The sequence below is a fragment of the Pelecanus crispus genome, chromosome 7 (assembly GCF_030463565.1).
Source record: "Pelecanus crispus isolate bPelCri1 chromosome 7, bPelCri1.pri, whole genome shotgun sequence".
NCBI lineage: Eukaryota > Metazoa > Chordata > Aves > Pelecaniformes > Pelecanidae > Pelecanus > Pelecanus crispus.
Window position 1 is genome coordinate 38,561,716 of NC_134649.1, and position 24,493 is coordinate 38,586,208.

At 44.9% G+C, this 24,493-nt stretch overlaps 1 protein-coding gene across 1 annotated transcript in view; it reads left to right on the plus strand.

Moving 5' to 3' along the window:
- CHCHD6 (coiled-coil-helix-coiled-coil-helix domain containing 6) overlaps positions 1-21,463 on the plus strand; it is a 116,055-nt gene extending 94,592 nt beyond the window's left edge. The window contains 1 exon segment of the mRNA XM_075713593.1: positions 20,963-21,463. Coding sequence (XP_075569708.1) covers positions 20,963-20,986 — 24 coding nt within the window. The 3' untranslated portion in view covers positions 20,987-21,463.
- Positions 21,464-24,493: the final 3,030 nt, after the last annotated feature.

Below are 24,493 nucleotides of genomic sequence, written 5' to 3' on the forward strand. Positions count from 1 at the left end.
GGCAGATAGACCTTCCCCAGCTGTGTTTTTTCAGCTCCTCCCTGCCCTGAAGATGGCTCTGCTGGAGCTTTGAGTCCCCTGGATATGTCTGTACGTGTACCCTGTCCTGATGAGCAGCATTGGGTACACCATGGCTCATACACTGCAATCCTGACTGGCATTATTCTTCCTTGTTGTGGTTTAACCTCAGATGGCAACTAAGCACCATGCAGCCACTCGCTCACCTTCCCCTCTCCACCCCCCCCCCCCCCCCCCCCCCCCCCCCCCGCCCCCATGTGGGATGGGGGAGAGAATTGGAAGGGCAAAAGTAAGAAAACTCATGGGTTGAGATAAGAACAGTTTAATAATTGAAATATTACAATAATAATAATAATAATAATTAATAAATGGTGAAAAGGAAAACAACAAGAAGAGGAACAAAACCCAGGGGGGGAAAAAAAACCAAGTGATGCAACCGCTCACCACCCACTGACCGATGCCCAGCCAGTCCCCAAGCAGTGATCGCTGCCCCCCAGCAAACCCCCGCCAGTTTCTATACTGAGCATGACATCATACGGCATTGAGTACCCCTTTGGCCAGTTTGGATCAACTATCTTGGCTGTGCACCTGGCAGAGCATGGGAAGCTGAAAAAGTCCTTGACTAGCATAAGCAGTATTTAGCAACAACTAAAACATCAGTGTGTTATCAGCATTATTCTCCTACTAAATCCAAAACTCAGCACTATGCCAGCTATTAGGAAGAAAATTAACTCTATTCCAGCCGAAACCAGGACATTCCTCTTAGACCCTTTCTGAACAGTCAAGCTGCTCATTACAGGCTGTCAGTTTTTTCTAGAAAAATTACATACCACCACGTTCTTGCCAGAGCAGGCTGTGTGTACGGGGCAGCTCTGGATAACAGGGTAGTAAAATTGCCTGAACTGTCTCCTCTAAGGTTGCACCAGTTGCTGCAGCCATTCAGGCTCTGCCAGTGCTGGGAGAATTCCTTAGGAAAGCAAACAAACTGCTACAACAATTCCGGTGTGATCCTATGTGACCTTGCTTTTGCTGTGGAGGGGAACAGTTTTCAAAAAAGCAGTAGAAAGGATATGCCCGAAGTCACTTTCATGTGTAACTTAGAGTATTCAGGATTTGACCCTGGGTCCCTGGAGGTAAAAGGCTGCTATGTTAACCCCACCACTTCATCTCTTGCCAACTCTGAAAATCCAGGTTCCTAAGAGGAGCTGTTACTTGTATGACCTTCATGCATGAAACAGTTTCTCTTTTAAAATGTTTTTTTCCCCTTTATCAGTTATTCATTGAAGAGTCTCTTTGCATCTGTAGAATTTTGAAGGGTAGCTATTATTTTACCATTTTAATTTTCCCAGCTGTTCAAATAATTGTTTTAACCTCTCAGTGTCTGGAAATGCTTTTCACATCCTGGTTGCTCTGCATTGTATTTCCTCAGTTTGTGTTTTAAATTACCAACAAATATTTTTCCCCATTCCAGATGGTTATTCTATGACTTTCTTTTCTATGGCTTTAAGGCTGCATTGGTCTGAACAACACTGGTGGCAAGAAACTCCTGAACTTTCACTTTGTGATACTGGGTTCTTACATCCTGGGTTTTGGGGGTTTTTTTGTTGTTGTTGTTGTTCCCCCCCCCTCACACTCCCAAGAGGAGCTTAGTATTTGCAGATCCCATTAAGACCAGAACAAGCTGTGGTTATTCTGAAAGATCTTGCCCCTGGCCTCTCTGGAGTTGTATTTCATTATATATAGGGAAGGGGTTCTGACAGAGACGACAAAGCCAGCACAGAATACATTGTCTTTGTGCAGTTTTACAGGTATTAAAGTCAAAGCATTAAATATGACAGTGGTTTCTCTAGCCCCGAGACAAGGTTGTGACAGCTGAGGACAAGGCAAAACTTCCCACTGGTCTGGCAGGGGAGGTTGCTAATTGAGCTGTGTGAGGCACTCAATACCAGCGCGGTGTTCCCAGCCTGGGGTGATGCTTGAAGGAGGAGGGCTGCACCTTTTGTGTCCCCAAAACATTTCCATGTGGGAGTACCTCCAGAGCAGCAGTGTCTCATTTCATAGCATGAGTTTTCTCTTTGAGAGAGAGAGAGAGATATAAATATTTTTTTTTTCTTTTCAATGAGCGTGGCTTTTCTTGAGTATGTATTTAATGGTCTTGCTATAGGGACAGAGGTGGAATTTGAAAATAAGTAATTATATTGTGATATTTTGGATGTATTGCTGTAGTTTCCCTTGCATGCTCTTCTCACGTGTTCCAAAAGTTGCAAAAGGTAATTTATAATTTATCAAACTAAGTGTAAAACATCTGACTGCAAAACCTATCAATCTGATCCCATCTCTTTCTAGCCCTTTAATTAGGGAGGCCCTGCTGAAAAATGTACCCATCAGCTACTGAGAAATGGTGCATTCCTGGACCCTCGGTATAATCTTGAGTTATCCAGGTGCCAAAATGCTGTCAGAACTGACAGATCTTAGAAAATACACCCACAGGCAGAACATTATCCATTATACTAGCACTGAGCAGTGGGCAGTGAGGAAAAATCAGCAGAGAATGTGTCTTTATCAACTTTAATTGGCTTTTCCCCGTTGATAAAAATCAGTGTACCCGGCAAGGAAGAAGAACCTATCTAGCAGTTTGATCTTTCCATCCCAGAGCTGAAGGGTGCAGTCCATCTCCACTGACATGCGATGTGGACTTGTCTCAGCACAGTTCCTAGCAGTGCGGTGGAGTCTACAACCCACAGAGAAGGCTGCCAGTCTGTCCTCGGTGAGTGACCGTGTTTAAACAAGTGTGAAGAATGAATTACTCTGGATAAGTTGGATTTCATCTGTGCTCTAGTTGCTCAAAATTTACTTTAGAGAGAACCAAACTTAGTTAAACTTTTCTTCAGGTCCTGGCTTGTAAGCACTCCTGGATTACAACTGGCTGGGCTGTGAAATCAAGGATCTAGGCAATGGATATGCTGATATGGAAAGGAGACAGTGGACAAAGGAAGCAGCAACTTTGCAAGAGCTACAGGAAATGGTATACATAGAGGTTTGGGGAAGAGAACAAGCTTGGTCATTTGGCACTGCAGGTTTATATGTAGCTTTACATCAAATGCAAAGGAGACAGCAACTGTGTGGATTTCTCCTGGGAAGGCTATTCTGCAGCCTTGTTGCAGCATCCTGCATTTACTGAACTATGTAAAACGTTTCAGTTTTTCCTTGGTGCTGCTTACTATTAGATTTATGACAGTTTTATTAGAGTAAATAATATATTAAAGATGATTGCAAATCTATTACTATACTAGGTTTTTTCTAGTTGATTAATAAGAACAACTCATTTCTTTATTTATGATCAATTTGGCAATGTGTAGCACTTCTCTTGCTAAATTCCGCAGGGTTTCTGAGCATGGCTTTAAGTTTCTATTCTGCTAAGTCAAACTCCTCTATCTTATTTCCATAGATAATGGAAAACAGAAATACATCCACTCAAAAAAGATAGTTTAGTAAGTGCACTTTATTGCATAATTTTCCTTTCCGCAGTCCTTGGTGGTCATAAAAGCCAGACTGTAAGACCATCACAGGGTTGCAATCATATAAATATCAGTTTAACCCTTGTATTTAAAACTTTTTAAAACAAAATTTGTAAGTATTTGTTGTTTAGACGAATGACGGAACAGTCCTGTGTCCAAAGCCTACTGCATAGGGAACCGTACTGCCGTTGGCGCAGATCCCTGTGATCTTTTAGAGCATATCTGCCGTGCCATGGCAGCACAAGTCGGTATTCTGGAAATGCTTATCACCTAATCGGTTGGGCAGCATTGAGAAGTGAGGGTGCAGCAGCAGGGTAGGCTGTGCGCAGGGCATGTACCCGGACTCCTTGCCAGCAGAGCTCTGGTACGCCTCTGTGCGCGCTCCGACTGCAGCGTAGGCTTCCCCGTCACGAGTGCAGGCTCTGCCCTTGCCAGGGTTGATGCAGTGCCCGGCACAGCAGGTTCCCTGTCAGGGTAAACTCTAGAGCCTGCCACTGTACAAGCTGTAAGAATATGATAGACCTTATGGAAAGAAAGTGTTGATTGTGTGGTTTGTAATTTTTTCTTTCTGCTTATCATACGGCTAGGAGAAGCATAGAGAACTTCCTGTGTTCAGAAGGTTTCTTTAGAAACTTGAAGCAAGTGGGAGGGAGGGATAACAAAGTCCATTCTGTTCCTCTAATTCAATCTGCCTGTTTACAAGCCCAACCCGTCAAGTACGTTGTCACTGTTCTTTGCAGCAAGAGGAAGACTGAGGCTTTAAACGACTTCTGGAGAACATATACAAATCCACGTGAATAGCCTAAAACGTCATCATTCACATGGTTTCCATGGATGCTGGCCATACTGCAGTCAGGGCAATTCTGTTGTGTTGATCCAAATGCCACAGCAGTTTCACCAGGATGCAATATTCTTGACCGCTGCCGCTAAACTCTGGTGTGGTGTTGCTGTCTGTTGTTAAATAGCTGTCTCGAGCCTGTGTGAAAGAAGGGATTCCTGCGTGTGCAGCCCAAAGAGATGGGAAAGAATTGTAAGATTTATTACACGTTATAAAATAATAATTCCAGATGAAATAAAACTGCAGAAAGAGATCAGGATTTTGACATCTTGTTTTGAGATGGCAAAATGCTTCTTTGGTGGCCTAGAGTTCACAAAGGTATTGCTATCCTTGATGCTTAATTTGCCAGATCCGCAGTGTAAATGCGAAGGGACAGTGCCTGGCTGTGGATCTGTGTCAGTCATTCCCTAAATGCCTGATGGTACCTGAGTGACCAGCTCAGCTGCCTCCTGCTTAAAAGCAAGGCTGCATGATTTTTCTATTTTCCTAAACCATTTGCTCTCTTTAATTGAGGACTGTGAACCATCGTGTGCGTAGTGCCACAGGATCCTTGTTGTGTAAGGGCCTTGATAAATACGTATTGTATTGTATCATCAGATGTTTGTAGCTACTCTGCAGGTAGCGGTGGAGAAGCAAGCTGCAACAGTTAAGAATCGTCGTGTCTCCAGGGTCAATAAAAACAAGATGGCTCAGGGGATTGTGGGAAGAGGAGCCAGGATAGCTGCCTTCAGCATCACCTGCTAATAAACCAGCTATTTATAGATCAGCTGAGGCTTTGTCAACTAGATCGTTAAATTAATATTTACTTACTGGCTCCACTGTCTTTCACTGAAAATCTCATTTGCATTAGTGCTTGCACGGAAGTGCGGCTTCCTGCGCTCCGGATACACAGGTGTGATCGGAGTCCATGGTTTGCAGTGTGTGTGTGAAACCATTCCTGATAGATTCTTGCCTTGCAAATCCTCTCCTCCCCATAGTAGTATTTTCCCATCTTTCTGTGCCTCTCATTTCTTGCAGGAAAGCTCACCTTTGTTCCCAAATGTCTGCAACTCATCATGAGGCTGATCTCGCTAGAGAGAGAGATGAGCAGCATTTCTGCATAGCAATTCCTAGTTAATCTCTGCCTCTCAGAGAGAGACTTGAATTGTTGATGGCTTGTGGGTAATTTAATAACTAGCAGACAAATAGGATGTGTAGATTGTAGTAACTGAGCCCAGATGCAAAATCCCCCATCCCTATTTGCATCTGTTTGAATGAATTTTGTTAGAAAGGTTTGCTTTTTTACATTTTAGCACCAGTGAAACAGCAGCGAGAAGAGTCTCTGTGCAGTGAAGCTGTGTTGATCACAGCAGGCTCCACACCTGGCTAAGCAGTTTCAATCCCCTCTGCGTACGTGTGTGTGTGTGTCTGTGTGCCTTTCAAAAGAGAAGAGTAATCTACTTGCTAGATGTGTGTGTCTCTCGTAGTCCTTGGACGACCTTGAACAGTCATTTAACTTGTGTTTATTTGCCCATCTCTGCCTGGGCAGATATTACTTCTGTGGTTTGGAGTGTTGAGGTTGAATGGATGTCTCGGAAATGTTGTGGATGAAAAGTGTTACTGAAAAGTAAGGTATTCACACCGTCTCTTCAGACAGCTGATCGGAGTTCAGATTCACCTGCCTGTCTTGCTGTTTCTTGCTTCAAAGCCGTTTGGACACTTGGATTGTGCGGGAAGTCGGAAGGCAGTAATAGCGGGGCTGTGTTGCAGACAGGTGTCACAGCCTTCGCTCAGCTTCCACTTCTTAGCGCTTGCAAGGCTGTTGATAAGGTCCTGTTATGCTGGTATTGTGTTATTCTTATATCTGTCTTTGGCCTGCAAAGGGTCTAACAGCATCTATTTCTCTGACACCTCTGCAGGCTCTCTGGGCACCTCATTACTCTTTTCGGGAAGAAAACGTTGCAATCCAGTTACTCTGTCCACCGAGAGCAGAGCTCATCTTCCCATGCCAGCCCAGTTTCCATAAAGTTGGAGCTCAGAGAGCAGGTTGCAGTTTATCTCTCTAGGTGCATGAGGCACGTAATACCACAATGATAAGACAGTATGTGCTGCAAGCATTCACCTTTTATTTATTCCCTTGAAGATAGCAAAGCCTCAATTTCCTCCCCTTCAAAACATCTCTTCTCTTGGCTCACAAGAGAGGGAGTGGGACAAGCCAGCTGTGGACACGGGTCTGGGAAACCTGGAAGTCGGTTCCTTGATACTCTAAGTCCAGTGACTTGGCCTGTGCTCATTTTACCACTGCCTCTTTCATTTTAACTTTAATTCTTGCTGAAGGCAACACCTGAGTCTTACATTTTCAGATCTACCAGGTTTTTCTGCCTTCTGCTGATATTCAGGGGAGATGGGGATGTGGTTTTCTGCAAAATGTCAAGGTCTCTTCCTGGAGAGCTGACAGCATAGGTGTTTTATATGTACGCGGGCTATCGGGATGAGACATTCTTACTCGGAAACATTGGCTGAGACAGACAGACATTCCTCCTGCCACAGAGAGACAGGCAGGCACTCACTGTTGCCAAGCCTTGAAGTATTTGGCATGTTTTCTATTGCCCTACTTTTGTGGAGTTGTTCCTGAAGTTTTACAAGTACGTGAGAATCTTAGTTCTGGGGTTTTTTATTTAAAAAAAAAAAAGAAAAAGAAAGAATAAATAAAATAAAATAATCTACCCCTCCTGCCTAGACAGCAGTGGTATGAGAACGTGAAACAGGTGCTTAAAACCAGAAGGCAAATGAAATAACCACAGTGCATTTCTAAACAGTTTTACAAGTCAACCGTGTGGGTTTTGGGGAGTTTTTGACTTCTCTCTTGGGTTTTGAATATGTGAAGAGTGTGCAGCACGGCTAATTTCTTGAATGAGGGAATATTTGCGGCTGTGTAAGAGTTCACACATCTGCAGTGTCCCCTGCAAGCAATAACGAACCGACCAAAACAATCAGTCTCCCCAAATTAGAAGAGCCCTGCATTTTTCAAATCTCATTTGCATTCTAATTTGTGCTTTTTCAGTTGTTCCACTTTTCAAGCCTTCCTTGCAAACAGGAGGATCTCAGGCTCTATAGTTTTAAGCGGAAGCCAAGATTTCATGTAAGAACATGATTCTGGGAAGTAGAGCTTTGACATTTTCATAGCTATGTCATATATCATCAGGCTTCCATATGAGCCGGCAACACTGTTTACGCAGAGATGAACGTAATTATTCATGGAGGGGCTCTGTTCAGCTTCGTATGCCCTGGTTGATTTACAGAGAAGACCGACTGGCTCTGCAGGCCCCTATCTGTGTCCCTCCATAGGCTTACAGGGACACACTGGGCTTGCAGGCAGCTGCCCACACGCTTTCATGTTGGTTCTGTAGGCAGCCGTGGAGGCACGTGCTCCTGAAATCACCGATGAATTCGTAGGCACACGCTCACACCTGTGCATTGCCTGAGCGGAGGGACACATGCAGTCAGACTCCGACAACAGAAAGGTTTCCAATAAAGCTGAAACACAGAGGTATTGTTTGTCCAACTGCTGGCAAATGCACAGAGCCATTGTGTGGGTCTTGAAAGCCTTGGCGCTTTATTCTCTGCAGACTGAATGGCAGCCGCGGGTAATAATAATACAAGATTAAAAAAGCCAACATTATAGGGGCATTTACAACCCGCTGAGAGAGTGAAATCTCAGCAAGGCTGAGCTGTGTCTCTAGTGATCCTACGTTTTTACTGCTTGATAAGGAAATGATTTCTGGAGAAATGGCCACTGCAGAGCATGTGAAAGGGGAGCGGGTTGTCTGTTCAAATGCTGCAGTAAGTAGAGTGGGACAAACGGAAAAGCTCTCTGCAAATCAAGTGACTGGCCTCTCTCCCCCTGTGCTGGGTGGGCTGGGGGGTGTGCATGTGTATTTGCATGCCTGTGTTTCCTCCCCAGGCTGCTTGAAAAGCTAAGGCTGGCTGGTGTCAGTGGGGCTGGGCTCAGTTTGCCGTAATTCAGAGCCTCGTGCTTGGAGGCCTTTGGTCCGCATCAGCCAGGGTGGTGCTGTGGCAGCCGTCAGTAGATCCATTCAGGACCATTCATGTGTGAGAATGTAGCTGTGGACCGATCATGGATAGGAGATAGTAGGATTAGCCTTCCGCCTGCAGGAACAGCCAGTCTTTCTGTGAGCTTTAATTTTGGGAGGCAATAAACATTGAGCTTTCTGAATACAAGTCTCAGTGTTAAGTCACAGTAATGACAACTACCTTACACAATTTAAGCTCAACTGACTGATCTTACATGTGGAATTTCATTATTTTCAAAACAAAGAAAGAAACACCCCCCCCCCAAAAAAAAGAAATTAAGGAACAGTTCCTTATCTTAAAAGTCAAGTCTTTAGTTCAGTGCTGGTTCTAACAATTTTTTAACATAAATGTCTTATAAAGCTCTTTGTGTACATATAACTATCTAAATAGCTTTAAAAGACCCAGCTTTCCTCTGCACATAGAAGTTGTATTCAGTAAGCCAGAGGCAAAGTACCAGCCCGTAGCAACATCCTCTCAGGATATGCCTAGGCTGCAGAATAATGATGACATATCAAAGCCAGCCCTAACCTTGCTAGCGTGGGTATTACCAGCAGGCTAACCCTGGCAGTGCTGAGCCGCTGGAATACGTACCCACCTGTTCAGACAGGTTTTGCAGCTCACTGCTACTCAGCAGGTTTCTGAGGCAGCATCTTACAGATGTGACCTTGGTCTTTGGTATTAACGATGCAAGGAGTGAAATGGTGGGAGGCATTTTGAAGTAATAAAACATGTTTTAATAAGAATGCATGCTTACCTGGCTAGGGCAGGTATGGTTAATGACTGTAGTTTTCCTTTCTAAAAGCATTCTCATCTGTTCAAGCATCTTGCTTTGCTTGTGCCAGGCAGCATGGCATGGAAATTGCTGGGCCTTGGGTGGTGTTTCTTGTGTGGGACATTATGGGGATTCAGAAACCCAGAAACCAGGCTGCTTCACAGATTCATTTACTTGGATTAATGAATCCGTCCCTGCCTCTGTTTCCCCAAGAGTAATATGAAGTTACTTACGTCACAGGGATTTATGAGCTTCTTTCTATATTGGCCGTTTTGCAGAGAGTGAAATTCAGCTCGGAGGGCTCTGCAGAAGGACGAAGTGTTTGAGTTCATTCTGTTCTAATCCTGGCTACAGAAAATTGGCAAGTTCCTCTTCAAGTCTCTTTAAACACAAAATATAAATACCTTGATTGCCTTTTTTTATCCTTTCTCTCTCCCTTTCTCTCTCTCTCTCTCTTTCCATCCTTTGTGTTTCATTTTCCTTTTAAATTTTATCTTCAACTGCAAACCGTTCAGGTTGGGACCTGAGAGCTCCTCTGCGCTGGCACAGACCTGTGGAAGAAGGCTGTGGGCTTGCTTTGTTTCCACAGGTTGCAAGGATGAAATGAAATATATGTTAGTGGTAAGGTCTTTGTGGGGAGAGGATGTAAAGAGGTGTTGAGTGACACTAGAAAAGAATGGTCTAGGAGGGGGGAAGAGAGGATGTAGCTAAAACTAAATATGGTGCTTGCTTTTTGCCAGAACCTTTGCAGCAGAAGCATGGATGTATTCCCAGTTGACAGCTCCCTCCTCTCTCTTTCCCCCTCCGTTTTCTCTCTCCCACTCTGGGGCTACTGTTTTAGGATGAGTTGGTTCCAAATAGACAATACTTTTCTAGCAGATAAACGGACACCTAAGCAGCTGCACTGGTATCTATCATGAACAGACATGCTGCACACTGAGGGAAATTACAAGATGGGACCAGCATCATTTGTCATATTTAAAAGAAAAGAAAGCTCCCCCTCCACTTGAGCAGCGTCCACAAGACAAGCGAACAGCACACTAATAAACTGTCGCTTTCATTTCCAGTCTCTTAATACGGTTTCAAATGCTCCCGTTAAACATTCCACCTTTAGGTCCTCTTTGTAAAGGATGTGTTTTAGACAGATGGAAGCAGGTCTCTGTCCTGACACAGATGCAGGGCTGTACATTTGCAGTGGAGGAGATGGAAGATAATTATTTAGGAGGCTTTTGTGGCTTATTCCAGCATCTGGTATTCTGCCAGGGTGCCCTCTGAAGAGGGAAAGGGACGGAAGGAGCTAGAGAAATGCTGAACTTGTTTTTCACTTGGTAAAGGTTTTTAATCTTGAAAGCAAGGATTTGGAATATTCACAGGAGGAGACATTGATTGAGAAATAACGATGCATCTCCCAGTGTTCACCATTCTCCCTTTGTTTGCTCAGATCCATGTTTTGGGTTGTAGGGCATCTTATCTGCTGATTTCTTAATTGCATTGGTTATGTTGGGCGCCGGTGGGCAGTTGCTCGTAACAAATCTGTCTGGCTGAGATACTGACTACGATGGCTTCTGCGTTCAGGGCTGAGCGTGCAGCCTCACGCGGGTTGCTGCCTGGGTGTGCCTGTGGTTGGGCATCCGCACGTAATTGCGTGACTGAACATCTCCATGGCTTCCCAATCTATCCACCGCCTCTCTGTTCCAGTTCGCGTGTCGTGCCCGGCGGGAACGCCCAGTACTCTCCTGCCCGGACTGCAGATTCCTGAGCCGGTGCTCACGCAGCAGGCAGGGCTTCCCTGCTCCTCGGCTCCTTGATGCTGTAAAAGGGGAGTGGCAGAGTGAAATGTTTAGGGTTTCTTGGGTGACTTCTGAAACCTCTGAGAGGTGTGGTTGAGTCATTTGACTGTCTCAGTTCAGGTCATCAACATTTCAAAATGCCTGTTATTTCTCTGTCTGGTTGCCTGAACTTGGTACAGGATTGTCTAATTGGGGCTTGGTGCGGGCCAACCAACCAGGCTTCTGTCCTTCTCATCTAATCAGATCTTGCAGCTCCTGGGACCAGATATTTCAAGATACTTAAAGATTGGCAGGAGTTAGACATACAATTAATTCTTTAAAATCTGATACTCAAATACCGTAAGTGCTCAGTCAGCAATAAGCTTCTGGTGCAGAAGAGTTGCAGTGCTGAGTCAAAGGGGCTGATTCTGCTCAAAGATATTTCAGTTTTTGCTTGTTGGAGGTAGCCTTCCAATAATTTTTTTTTCTTTTTTTTTAAAAATTTACCTGTAGGATCTTTACTGTGACCCTAGTCTTTTGGAGATGTTTCACAAAAACAGGTAGAAGTTATATCCCATGCCTATCTGCAAACAGACATGAGAATTCCCAGTCCTCTCTTGGCTCTATCATTGCTGATTTTTGCCTCTTCTGCCAGAAGAAAAGGAGAGTGACATCTACCCCCATATGGGTGAGATGAATACAGCTATCACACAAATAAAATTACTGGCTGCCGAATAGCAACAGCTTAATGAAAATGTGAACTGTTAAACAAATAAAGCCAGTCAAGCTCATAATACTTCTGTGTGGAATTTCACTGTATCACTGAGCAGAAATAGAATTAGTCTTAGAAAAAGAATATCTGGAGAAGTTGTCTCTGCCTGCCTGTGTGCTTCGTGTATGAAGCGGGCTAGACAGGAGTGAGGCATAACTTTAAATGTGGACATGCTACCCCAACCTGGAGAGGAAATCTCGTCATCCAGTGCAGGAGCCTGCTAAAGCAAGGCAGAAAGGGACGAGATAAAGCACTAGATTTCCTCTGAAGCCTAAATGCAAATTGTACAGAGGGATGGATCCCTTGAGAACTCTGTGGTGTGTGGGTTTTTTTTTTTTGTTTGGTTGGTTTTTTTTGCATTTCTTTAGCATCTTCTGCTGGCGAATAATTATCATACCTCTGTGTGGTTGGTTAGCAGCATTACTCTTATGTACAGAAAGGGAAACAGAGATGGGGATTTATCTACAGCTGCTGGGTGAAGTTGGGAGGAGTCTGCCAACAGAGCCTAGGACTCCTGCTCATGCCCTCCAGGCAGTGCTTACCTTCCTGTAGCACATGGGAAAACTGCAGGGTTTAGTAACACTCACAAGTGGCAGGTGAAATCCCCAGGATGAGACTTCAACAACCACTATCAAGGTCCCATCTCAAAGGCACAGTGCCGTAGCTGAGGGGTTGTGAAGTGTTTTCAGCAACTCTTTGCACTCTACCCGGACTTTCCTGTGCTTCCACCTTCATGAAAATTCCCAGAATTAAAGACGTGCTCGTTAGAACTAGTGCAGGTTAATAATCTGTTCCAGGATGAGATCTGGAAAGGCAAAATGCAGTATGTGAAGTTGGGATCAGCTTGTGAAGAAGCCCTGCAGCCAAGGAGCTGCTGTATCTGCCTCCAACCAAAATGACGTCCTCTCTCCCTGGCTTCTCCCGTCCATCTGTGTTTAGCTGTGAACAGTCAGAGGCAAGGGGTGGGATGGGGTGACCCCTAGGAGTTCAAAGCACAACTGGGGTTGCTCTTTCTATCTCCTGTCTCTCTTTTCCTCCACCCCGACCTGGATGGCATTTCTTCACAAGAAAGCATATCTCAGCTAGGCTTGGTCTCAGACTTGTGTGGAGTCACTGGTGTATTGAAGATGTATTGTGTCTGGGTCATGTGAAGCTTTAATGCGCTGTGGAATTAGAAATGTTGTAGGAGTTTATATTCTAAGTGTCTTTATTTTTCTGGGTGACCTTGTGAAATTTCCTTGCACCAGATCTGTATCTTGCCGTCCTGCTGCCTTTATCTAATTTGTTTTCTTGTGTATGTTACTGACATCCAGTGAAGTGTAATTTGTTTGAGGAGTGGCACTTAGAACAAGGATCCTGCTAGTAATCCCTGAATTGAATCCCTATATACACAATGTTCCAGGAATAATTAAAGTCACAAACTTCAATCTTGAGGGATGCACAGGGGAAACCTATCCTGAAATGAGGCTTGGCATATCTGACTTCTCTACTTCCAGTGCTTTTTAACAGTAGGATTTGCTATTTTTATTTCAGGACTGAAGCAGATTTAAGTGGAAGTCAGACATTCTGAATTTACACATCCTAACAACAGTGTTCATCAGTCAGTATTCTTACTGTATCCTTTCTCTACCCCTTCTCTCTATTAATTTTCTTCAGTAGTCTGCAGGGATCATTTGCCAACCTGATTCAAATTCCTGCACTTCCCTGGCATCTTGTTTTAAAATATCTTGCATCATGTACTTTCCATTTCTGTAATCCACTTAATCCAAAATACTGGAATGGCTTTGCAGGTATTTATTGCATTTCTTTCTTCCTTGTGTTAGGAGGTAACAGGTCATTTATACAACTTAATCCAAAGTCTCTTGGCTTCTGGGATTATTTTTTTCCTTTTATTTTCCCACTGATTATCATGGGGGCTGGTAGCAAGGGCAGGAACGAGAGTATGGAGAAGCTGCCTTTATTTCTGTACAGTTTCATTACGTTGTGCTCAGAGCACGGCTTGGCAGTTTAGCAGTTAAACCCCTGCAGCCGATGTCCCCCAGCAATAACATTACTGTTGCCTGTCCTTAATTTTTGGAAGCGTTGGGCTTAGGGTTTGAAATAATGAAATGCTCTTGCATCAGTAAGTGGTTTTCCATTCTTTTTGGCTCTGGAAACGGATATTCACAGTTGGGTGAAGTTCATTTTAATCCTCGCAAAACCAGAGCTGGATTTGTACGAGTTGTCGTTGTTCTGCTTTAGAAACACTCTGTGCCTTCTGGATCCCTTTATCCCTTCTGGGGGCTAATCCATGAGCTTGCGAAACGCTCGGGGTGGCTCCAGTTGCGGGATGGAGGGGCATCCAGTGTTATCTCCTCTTCCTCCTGCATTGCCTTCTCTCGCTTGTTCTAGAAAGGCGCGGTAGTGTTTGTAGTGTATACTTTCTGATGTGTATAGATAGCGGGATGTAATTGTCTTCCCCTGAGGTAGAGTCATTATGCCGGCTGTGAAGAGAGAGGGTCACAATCCTAATAGGAAATGATTTTAAAGCAATCTTGACCAAGTCTAGTGGAGCCATTTCAGACCACTTAAAACTCAGCCAGTCCTTCACGGCACTTGTGATATGTCCACTTTATGCGGTGAGAGGCAGTGGGACTAACGCTTGTCAAGAGATAAAGAAAATCTATGATAAACTGCAGCATCAGCTTTGGGCAAGCGTTGTGTGCTGCCACAGGGGGAAGGCACAGACAGAGCCCGGTCTTTATTATTATTGTTCTTGATACTGATTTGGAAAAACGCAAGGCGCTTGCAGAAGCAATAAGCCAGTAGTCGTGAAATCCGCCACCTTGGGCTTCCTGGGCTGTGAAAGCTGCCCCTCTGCCCCCAGGCTTGGTTTCTGCCGAGGCAAGAGGATCCCTCCTATTTCCCAAGCAGGTGGCTCGGCAGATAGTGGCACAGTCCCCAGATCAGAGCCAGATTACTGGCGGATGCACTAGTGGTTTACCTGGGAAGTTCAGGCTTCACACATGCACTGACTTACAAGGCAAATTTGGTCAGAGGTTGTTTAATAGCAAATACTACTTTGTGTTATAAGACTTTAGAGGAAGACAGACTTCAGCATCCTTTGGCACATGGTGGACTTGTGGTCAGTAGCAAGGTGAGAAGAAAGACTTTGGCAGAGCTGATGGAAGGTGGCAGTCAGCAGTTGTAGGTCATATTGAGGGGCACTGGCAGGTCTGTTGGGACCAGCCCGCAACTAAAAAGCAGACACCGCTTCACGTAAGCAATTTTCTGTATTTCAGTCCTTTACAGAAGCGGAATAGGCAGGGCCGTGCAGGTTAGCAAAGCTCTAAGCTAGTACCCAGGAGAGCAAGAATAACTAGTAGTGAAATGCTCCATGTCTGATTTTCATCCTTTGAGCTCCTATGTAATGTTATTGGAAAACAAAAATTGTTTAAATAATGGAACAGACCCAATGAAATTGGGCAGTGATGCAGAAGGGGTGAGGAAGGGTTATTTCCTTCCTTTCCATTACTTTTCTCTTCCCGCCTTGCCTCTCAAACGTGGGTGGAATCTGCATGTCAGGCACTAGCAACATCAGCCTGGCCTGGTGGCTTTTCTTAATGGTGAGAACGAGATTAAATGCAATTAACATTGATTGAACAAAAACCGCCCTCAGTTTGTATGCTGATTAATTAACAGCCATCCTTTCAGCAGTGGCCCTTTGTAAAGTGGTGTATGTTTCTCCTGGCCCCGCTATTTTCTAGCACGTGTCCAAAATCAAAAGCACTGAGTGTGTTCCCTCCTGCGATGTCTGGGGCTACCAGCTCAGCAGGGAGATGCGGCCCCCCAGCTGGGATGATTTTTTGTGCAGTCTAGTAACTGCAGAGCTGCTCAGTCAGTGGCAAAACATTTCCTGTTAAGCAAGGCTAATGACGGGAGCTCTCTGCAAGTTAGAACAATGATCAGAACAATTGTCTGGAGGAAATCAGTGTTATAATGCATGAACAAACAGGTGAGTCTCAGAACAGCTAGAGATCAGTTGTGCTAGTAAGTAACTTTGTATTTGGGTGATGCAAAGCAATGGGAGGTGTCAAGGCAGAGCGAAGCAGTGTGTCAGCTCTTGTGAGTCGAAGAAGAGTGAGGAGTGGGGAGAGGAAACCAGACAAACTGTTTCTGTTCCTTGCACTCTGTTGTTGGGGTATGTAGACCAGGGGACTTCCACGTGAAAGCACTTTCTGGGGTGTTCTGACAATGTGTCTGGTGAGTCTTTTGAAAGGCGTCTTTTCTGCTGTCAAGCCAGCTTTGAAGACACCATCTGGGGAAGTAGCCAAGAAGTCATTGGGTGAACTTCTCTGCTTTGCAAAGCTATTGACACCAGTACAGAGAAGAGGGGAAAACAAAACTCTCTTCATAGCTTTTTGAATTAATGTTTTTTGTTGCTGCCAGGCATACTCCTGCCCCTTCTTATTCCAAACCCAAGGACAGCAACTGTTGGACTCCTGAAGGATGAGAGACAGAGAGGCTTTTCTGTGCAATAACTATATGGCACAGAAGTGCTGTGATCCATTAGTCAGCACAGCTGCTCCACAAAATAGCCAATACCCTGAATGTAACAGGACAAATTGCACATAACCAAAAAATACCTACAGCATACATCAAACCAAAGTGACTCAAATGTCCCTTGCAGCACTTCGGGGTGCTAATAGCCCCACAACAAATGCCTTATCCAGCAGAAAGGCCTTGAACACCCATTTTAGGACAGGTCAGGATTTTTGTATTTTGTTAGTGTCTCTTCCCAGACTAACTGAGATTAAAAAGTTGTGTGGTCATGTTACTGAAGTCTGCTGTGTGCCAACAGGTATTCTGGTTTTGAGAGAGCTGCTTGCACACGGCAGGGAACTTGGAACTATGGAGATTAATTTCTACTTTGTCACTGACACTCCAAATGCACAGAGTCATTTATCATGGGGATCTGCTTTCTGATTTCTTCATAGCTACACAGTGCCCATATGTGCAAGTACCATGGTGCGACTGCTTAAAGGAATATTAGAACAAAGGTAAGGCACTCGCTGGAGGAACTTTGAAGGGTTTACCCCATGAGACTAAAGGCTGGTTAAATAAATATGTCTTAGCACAGCTGAAGCTTGGCAAACAGTGTCTCTGGCAAACACTGAGGGAGGAAGTTCTTCAGGGTCTGGGTTTTCAAGGAGGGAGATTCTTCCACTGGCTGTGAGTCTCCAGTGAGGCCAAGAGCTGAGGGGCTGAGCTAGCCAGCGACTGCGGGAGGTAGAGAGGATGCTGCGGACTCGCTAGGCAGCCCCGAGCTCCTATGCGGGGATGCAGACTGACAAAGAAAGAGCAGGAGGAAGACAAGAGAGCGGTGCCTTTGAACATCTTGCTGAGACTTGCTTGCCATGATGCTGGTAGGGAGAAGGACAGTGTTGGGCATTGACTGGACTCCCCTCTCAGCAGGGGTGAGATGTGTGGAGCAGACCTCATTGCAGAGCTTGACCCTTTCTCCTCGCTCAACTGGAACCAGAACTGGAAAGCTACTGGCTTCCCCACAGGTGCTGCAAAGTGGTGGGCCGTGTCGGCTGGGCAGCCAGCCAGTTTTGACTGCTGTTAGTTCCTAAGTGTGGTCTCATGGTGATGGAAGAGCATGGGTTAGTGGCTTAGGGTCCTGCTTGCCAGAAGAGGCGTGGAGGAGAGCGCAGCGTGCCCTCCAGCTGGATTTGCTGTTGGGACTGAATAGATTGCCGTTCCTGTTTGTGCTGCAGCCACAGCTGTGAGGAATTGCCTTTCTATGGACCCTTTTGTATGGACACAGTATTCAAATATAGAGGCGCTGGGCTGGAGCTCCTCGAGACTGGAAGCTGGTATCTACCTGACATTGCATTGGCAGTGGCATTAAAAATAATCTACCCTCCCTGTGCAAGAAGGGCACTATCCCTTCTCATTAGAGTGTGCAGGGCACTCCAAGGCTGCTTGTTTCCTGAGTTGTTAATTCTGCTAAGACTGCAGCAGAGACAAGCTAATGCCAACTGTGGGGCAGTTATTCTGTGATGAGGCACCAAACTCCTTCAGGCTGAGCCTCAACTCAATTAATTGGGAGTATCCTGTTGTGTGGGAGCAGCATGTGATTGCAGGCTGCCTGGACTTGTTGCATATGCAACTTGTCTGGTGCATATGTAATGATAAGGGCATACAGGAGAGGTAAGGCTTCTCCTTCCCTTTCCTGGCTCCTTCTGCTCAAGGTAAGTGTTGTAGCAACCTGGTAGCATCTTGCAGGGAGGATTCCAGGTTGGAAGGAAACGAAGGGGTGCTAAATCTGTATCAGCATGGTTGCAATGCTAGGTGGAATTAAAACGCTGCTGTAAACAGTTAGCTTAGCAAAGAGTGGGTTTAGTCTTAGAGATATGGCGTCCTTCCATGCTATTACACAGCATGTGAGGCATGAAATTGATGCAACTGTGCTTTTAAGTAGTTAGCCACAGGTTTATAAACTGATGGCCTAGGAACAGTGCAAACAATTATATGCGTATTCGAACAAGCATAGACTTATATGATGGGCTAACAGGCCACGAGGCCTACAGGGCTTCCACTGTGCAGCATGCAGCGGCTGCGTGCTGCTCTGCAGTGGCTGGCAGAGGAGACCTCTGGCCTCCAGCGTTGTTAGCTGTTAATCATGCCTGTGCCGCACAGCATGTTCTGCAGAAGATCCAGAGGAGCATGGGTTCGTTGCCAGCCAGAGACTGTTCTCCGGTTTCACTTTCTTTGTAAATTGAACCTTAGCAATATTAGCGGGTTCAGGATGGTAGTGGTCTACACTAGCATGGCAAATGCAGCAAGATCTGGATTAGTGTCTGAGCAGGAAAGTCTGAAACAGCTGGGAAAGTCATCCCCCTGTGCAGGCTGTTGTGTACTGGGAGTGCTTCAGTTTCCAAAAAATTCCAGCCCTATAACCTTCATGAGCACTCCATGCCCCTGATGAGGGAGGGGACATTAATTAGTTGCTCCATCCAGCACAGGCTGGTCTTAGATGGAACTGTATCAGGCCGCTATTGGGAGCAGCATGGGCTGATCGACGGTATCGTTACCTGCATCCTTTGTTCACAGAAGCTTCCTTTGGTGAGAGCTGCGCAGCAGGAAATTGGTGTCTCACCTGCCTGGCAGCTCATCGGTTCTGGCTCCAGTGCTCACTGTGCAAAAGATTTTGAGAAAGTTTAGTCATCCAGAGTGAGATGGAACCTGATGTTTTTGCACAAGGAATGTTTGTGAGCTTCCAGCTCGATGTTTCCCCTGTATGTGGGTAGGTTAGGCTGGAAAGAATTGATTGAGGTTAAGTGCTGGCTGTTTGCATTTTCTCCTGAAATGAGTAAAAATATATAGTTGTGATTTTGAACATGAAATTGTGTAACTAAAATATTCTTTAAAATTACTTTAAAGAAAAAGGTTTTACTATCTTCCATAAGGATTAACCACAGAGTGGCCACATCAGTGGCTTTTTCACAAAATATAGCATACCTCGACACTTCACTGAAGTGTTGCAGTGTGAATACAGCAAATTACTTTATTGCAAAATTGATTGCGAGTTGTTGCTGCTTTGCTCATTACAATTTGTGTGAGTGCTGTTGGAGTTTTTAAAATGTATTGCTCTGTGCAAAACTTTTAAGTAACTAATGATAAGAAAAATTACCTGGGAAATTAGAGTCAGTCGAGTAATATTGATGGTTCATTTGTCAGATTTCTGGATAAGCTTTGTCTAAATAATTTGGCAAACAATTTTCTCTTTATTCTTGAGTCCTTTTAAGCTTTTCCAGTTCATTGTTGTTAGAGATGGGTCTGTCTTTGGAGATGCATGGTCAATGTAGACTGAATATGCTGACCTTGCAGGTGTTAGGCAGCGAATATCAGCCTGCTATGCAGAAGTAGCCCAAATGACATCCTCACCTTCTGACAGATATTGCCAAGTGTGCTAGTGTCATTATCTTGTGATGTTCTCCTTTGATTCGCATTCAAGGAAGCCCAGCTTCTCTCCTAAGAAACTCTAGTGCCTAGAGAGTAGAACCAAGCTCAGATTCAGCCTTAGTAAAAATGGGTGGTGAGACCATGTGCAGCTAACTATTCAGTTGTTTTTCTGTACTTGGTTTTAGCAGGGTCCTTTAAACACGGGTAAGTACTGTCTACTCTGCAAAATGGAACTGTACCTATCCAGAGCATGAGAAAAAAAGTACCGTGTTGATGGGCTCACCCTATGCAGTTCTGCTGTTTGTGTAGCTACACCAGCAGTTCATTGATATAGATGCCATTGCTGATGCATGAAAGCTGATTATCTAGGTTTTGAAGTAGGGTCCAGCACTGAAAGCCCAGATCCTCAGAGGCAGAGGTGTTATAGCTGGTGTCGGGTGTGTTCTTATCCAGTGCTGATGGCATTGTTGGTTTGATTTCTTTAACTTTATAGGAGTGATAAGATAAAAATAGGAAGAGACCATAGCAGGCTCTGCAATCTCCATCCTAAGAAGTTGAAAGCCTTGTGTTTTTTCTACCCCTCAGAGGTTCACAGCTCATATGTAGATAACTGCAGGATCTGAGGATGTATCAGTTAGAAAACAGGAGGTTGCTGTGGGGACAAAGCACACATGATTTTGCTTTGAATTTTAGGAGGGTTTGGGCCTTAATAGGATGAAGGCTGTCAAACACGTCAGGAGTTAGGGCAGTCTCCGAGTCCCTCTCTTTCTTCCTCTCCCCTCTCTAGTGCTCGCTCTTATGTTGATCCTGTTCCAGGATGAGTGAGTGGTGCGTGCGTGTTTGATGGCAGCTAATCAAAGCGCTCCCGTGTCCTGCTGAGGCTGGGACTTAGCGTGGAGCTACACTTACTCCTGCAATCCAGCTGCTCTGAGACTTACCTGAGACCATGGCCTTTCTCTCCTGCTGTAGGCCATAGGATTTATAAGTCCTAATCATTTGCAACTGACCATATATTCTTGTTCACAGAATCGGTCTCGCCTTTGATATCATGACTTGCTGCCTTGCTTCTACAGTGTCATTATCTTCTGTCCCCTTGAGTGTCTTGTGTTTTACAGCAGGTGAAACCTGATGATTTTTCTGTGGGATTTTCACCCTGCCAACATTACTCCTTCATTTCTGAAGGAAACAGTCCCACGTCAACAGCTGCCTAACTAACTTGCTGCCTTTTCCTTTGTCTCCTTTTTCCTCCAGGAGCTGTTAGTTAATTCTGGATAAACATCAGCCACCAGAGAGCAGAAGACAAGGACCACAGATGCCCTTGGAAGCCCCAGCATCCTTCTGGATAGACGCTGACCAAAACCGGTGCCTTCTGCCCTTCGCGGTCCAAGACAACATGATTCCTCTTCTAATTGCCTGCATGTATCAGTCTCAGTGGATGTTCCTGGAGTTGGGAGGAGGGTCCTGGGAGAGGGGGACGTTATCATTTCCTTTTTTATTGTATTACAATGTAAAGAATCATATTGACCCCAGGTGCTTCCAGCACAGCTTGTAGCTTGGAGGCTTGCCCAACACGAGCCTGGTTCACCCTGTGCTAGCTTTCGTTTCACCGACCCACATCTGAGTTTCAAAAGCTGTTATCTTTGTCCATTTGCTCTGGAGAAAGGGGTCTGAAGTATTTGGAGGTAACCCTGACTCGCTTGTTAGGATTAACTGTTCCTAGCATGTTCCCATCGGTTACACCAGCAGGCGTGTTTCTTCCCTTCCAAGGTTCCCTCCTAAACAATAAAGTGTTTAATGGTCACTGTGTGCTGTGAGATACTTTCAGTCCCATGAGTTTGTAAATTGCTGTTTTCTGCCTACTACCCATGCCAACAAAAACTCCAAACAAGTGTGAGGAATAGAAATATTTCAAGTCACAGTTTATAAATCACAAAACTTGTTCATTTTGGTCCCAGGCTGAATGACTTTGGCTTATTTGAAAGTACTTGGAAGAGTGCAAAGTCCTGGCTGAAGGGAACTGGTGTCGGTGAATCATACGAAAAAAGCTTTGCCTGCTGAATGCAGAGCCCAAGTTATCATTCTTTGTACCAGCCCTTGTGTGCAGTTGCTGCTTTGTCTGCCGTAAACCACCATCCCTTTCAGCCTTGTGCTCTGTTTTGAGCCCTCTCCTCGCGGAGCTGAGGGACGGTGGGAGCTGTGTGCGTCTGGCATTTCATCCTCGTAGAGGTAGGTGCGGCAGATTTGCGAAAGACCTGTCAGCAAACCAAGGGAGCAGGTCTAGCTTGGTAACTTGATTCCCCTTCTCTGGCTAAAGCTTCTCCTCTGGCAGTGTTTGCTGCTCTTGTCCTCTCTGACTGTATCTGACAGTTTCTGAAGAATGTGAACATGGATTTTTGGAGGTCATGTCAGAGTTTAATGTAGTGTTTATGAAAATGGATGAGGGGGGCTGAGAATTGTTTTCTGTGTTATATTCTGCTTCGTCTCTTTTTCCTTTAGGCAGCAACTTAGTGCTTTACATCTTCATTAAAGCAACAAAATGCCTTTCCTTCTTGTGGAGAGCTGATGCCACGACCCTCTTCCTCCTCAGAAGCGATGTTTGCTTACCCATGGCTCATCTCTGTTAGTCTCAGATCCTGCAAAAATTTCAGCTTTTTATCACTGTGCAGGTCAAACTTGGTGTCCCCAAGGGAGGAAGGACAAATTTTCCAAATCAAAGTACGACACTTGGTGTCCTCAGATCTGTTTGTAGCAGTACTGGGTGGGATTTTGCTGCTACTGCCATGCCAGCTTTTGGATCTGCTTGGGATAGCCAGGTTCTACAAAGCTGCAAAACTTCTGACTCTGCTTGCAGAAATTTGGAGCACCAAGGTCTATCCCTGACTAGATTTTAAATTATTGTTGGTCTGAAAAGTACCTATTTTGTCTCTTCCTCGTTTTCCTCTTGCCCCTATCCAATGTTGCCTTGGCATGAGTAATTTGCATGTCATTATTTCAGCTGCCCTAAATTGGGGGGGACTATGATGCCAGGGCTGATTATTTGGCGGCACTGGACAATTTTCTCTGTTAGGCAACTGTAATACATTTCCATGTTCTTTTATAATGAGCTTTATTTACCAAATTGGCAATTCCTCTGTTGAGAAATAACTGATTACAGCATTCAGGGAGTTGCTGTCATCTCAAGATACGCAGGTGTCTGTGGAACATAAACAGATGTGATCGTTCAGACAGTGAACTCAATTGATAGAGGGTAGGGGGAAAAAGTCAGCCATAAAATCATAAATGTAACATCTCCAGCTAATGTTGGCCAGGTGCATTGCGGCTGTTTTGCAGCCCAACAAGGACAAAGTGGCACTCTAAGGCCATCCAGTACCTCCATATGAGGGACTGCTTGATTATTAGCTGAAAATATACCTCTTGCATGTCATTGCACTTCAGTACTGGCTTGCCTAACTCTCAGTCTTTGGCAGTCTCTGAGGACAGACATTAGTTCATCGTGTAGCCTTGAAGTGGGAAACTCCTCTGTCCTGCCATGTAGGGTTTGATTTTAGCATACTCTGTGATGAATGTCTACAAACTTCTTGGTGGTCATGTGTGCGGGGATTGTGGTCCCATCTGCCTTTCAGGCAGTCCCTTTCCTTTGGTGTTTCCGAGTGCCCGGGAGCAGTTTGCTGCTGCTGTTGCCCTAATCATCAGCTCAGGTATCTGAGCCTGGGGAAAAAAAAAATGAGCAAAGATGTCAATAGGAAATTGCCAAAGATGAAGTTCAGTATGCAGAGCCTCAGCTGCCATCTGAGTAAAAAACGTACAGGTACCGCAGCTTCTCAAGCAAGTGTTTTCTCTTCCCCTCCCCATCTTTGCTGCTCCTCTACTACTGAGGCCCTTGCAAAGAAGGAAGAAGCCCTGCATCTTCTCTTAGGCTCCCTCTCCTTATGTTTCTCCTTGACTGCTTGTTGGATATTCGGAGCATGAATTTTTTTTCATGCAAGATTGTGACAGCAGGTGTCAGTTACGCTCCAAAGTGGCAGCAATCATTAGTCCTGGAGCCTGGTGTCCAGTGTTGAATAGATGTCCTTATCACACAGCTACCATCACAGTTAGCATTAATGGGCAACTAGGACAGCAGGATAAACAAGGTCTGAATCTATTGTAGAAGCTGAATCGGAGGCAGTTTCCTCCAAAGGCAAGTTTGAGGTAGGGTAGGGGCAGCCAGCCATGCTGCTGTCTGTGCTGCATGTGCTGGATAAAAAGGAGCTCTTTTGTGTCCAGGAATATCTGTGTCCTGTTTCATAGACTAAAACTAAACCTGCCCAGTGCCAGATGCAGTTCAGGCGCAGCGCTCCATTCAGCTGAACAGCTGCATGTCCATTTTGCCTGCCCGGTTATTGCAGCTCTGTGTGCAAATTGGGTAATTATGTGTACAAATGCATCCGGTAATTCGGATGCAATGTGCACAATTGTGGTAATTTCATGTGAAAATACAGGCTTGCGGAGTGCCCACTTTACCAGTATGAATTGTTTTAAAACTGGCCAGATGAATGGAAGGAACAACCTTTTCATTCATGCATAATTTCTTAGTGTTGCAGGAAGGAAAAAGAACAAAAGCAATGAAGTTAGAGAAGATACAGCAAATAACAGAACTGTTAGAAATTTTCCAGTAGGCTTCAATAGCTTTTTAAATGAAACATTCAACAAGCACTTTGAGATTCCGGTGTGCAAGAACATCTCAGGCTCTCTAAGCACCAAATTTGTGATCTTGCATAAAAACACAACCCATTGCCTCCT